The 1,318-nt window shown below is 40.1% G+C and overlaps 1 protein-coding gene across 1 annotated transcript; it reads right to left on the bottom strand.

Annotated features, from left to right (window-relative positions):
• Window positions 1–440: 440 nt before the first annotated feature.
• Window positions 441–1,017, bottom strand: LOC113295547 (ribonuclease E-like). Its single transcript, XM_026543878.1, has 2 exons — window positions 704–1,017; window positions 441–588 (listed from the first exon to the last, which is right to left on the bottom strand). The coding sequence occupies exons 1-2, from the start codon at window positions 1,015–1,017 to the stop codon at window positions 441–443; spliced, it is 462 nt and encodes a 153-aa protein (XP_026399663.1).
• Window positions 1,018–1,318: the final 301 nt, after the last annotated feature.

A 1,318-nucleotide genomic window follows, 5' to 3' on the forward strand; every position in this document is an offset into this window, starting at 1 on the left:
ACTTATCGTATAGCGGATAGTCAAATCTGTTGCGGTTTTTATTGAAACCCTAATTCTCGAATCAGAGTGTATCTAGTAACATAGAAAAAATGAGAAAATACTGGGGACTGACAGTTCAGGCGTGTTCAACATGGCGATACTGGGGACTGACACTTCGTATGTAACCAACGTTGCAATTGTGAACCGATGATCTGGTCGGCCGCGTGTCTCCTATCCAGCTCGTATAATTGTTTTTCGTGGATAATTATTGTCTACATGGACATTGGTCCATCCTATTCAGTTGGATGTGAAGAAGATTTGGCCAAAAAAAAATACGATAAGGGATTATTGTTCAAGAAATAATTTCTAACGCAAAATCTCTACAGCCAAACTGCTCAAACAACCAGAAAATATCTATTCCCTCGGAAAATAAATAATCTCAAAAAGACTCGCGAGCAAGACTAATCATCAGACGCATCATATTCATCGGAATCGTCGGATTTGTCAGAATTATCAGATTCTTCATTATATTTCGAAGAATCCTCATCAGGTTCTTCCTCAGAGTCATTGTTAGGGATATTGACGAAGTCTGGTCTCTCATCAGGATCACTGTACATCATATCCCAATACTCATCTTCTTTACACTCAGCTTCGAGGTCAGCTTCAACCAATCGCTCAATCTCCCTGGTACGCCGGCTTAATTTTGCGCTCCCGTGGAACCCACACGGGTTCGTCTTCCGAAGCATCCGACTCCGAAGCTACACCGTCAGCACGAGATCGAAGTTTCTCCTCAGCTGTTAATTTTCTGCGCTGGAATCGGTCCCTCCTTTGTCGATAATCAGCTAACACCTCATCATCGGCTTTTCTCTTCAAGAGTTCATCACGAGTAACTTTACGGTCGTTAAGAGGCATGCTTTGTTTCATTTCCTTAACATGATCCGTCTTGGATCGAGCTTTGGCTACAGAAGTCTTGGAATCCTCTTCGAAAGAACTAGAAGAATAGTAATAATCATAATCGCTGCTGCTGGAAGTCACCATTGTCTGGAACCAGGAGCACAAAATTACGGATATGCCGATATCGAATTCACTACAGAATGGTAATTCTTAACTCTTATCTCTTTACAATTCCACTAGCGTAGTGATTGTGATATAAGAGTTAGCACCCCAAAATTTGCTCGTTCCTTGAAACTTGCGAAAACGAACGAAGCCTTATTATTTGAAAATTGAAACCTGATTTTCCATAAAATCATGAACATAATTTTCATAGTGTGAACAGACACAACTAAGTTATAAAACTCACACCAAGTCAATATTTCATCATAAATAAATTGTCAAACTT

Source organism: Papaver somniferum, chromosome 7, assembly GCF_003573695.1.
Source record: "Papaver somniferum cultivar HN1 chromosome 7, ASM357369v1, whole genome shotgun sequence".
In the NCBI taxonomy this organism is placed as follows: Eukaryota; Viridiplantae; Streptophyta; class Magnoliopsida; order Ranunculales; family Papaveraceae; genus Papaver; species Papaver somniferum.

Excerpts from the sequence above, each read along its gene's own strand:
- LOC113295547 (XM_026543878.1), bottom strand. The coding sequence starts at position 1,017 with ATGGTGACTTCCAGCAGCAGCGATTATGATTATTACTATTCTTCTAGT. Across the intron at positions 589-703 it reads GCTTCGGAAGACGAACCCGT|TGATCCTGATGAGAGACCAG; the intron begins GTGGGTTCCACG and ends TATGATGTACAG.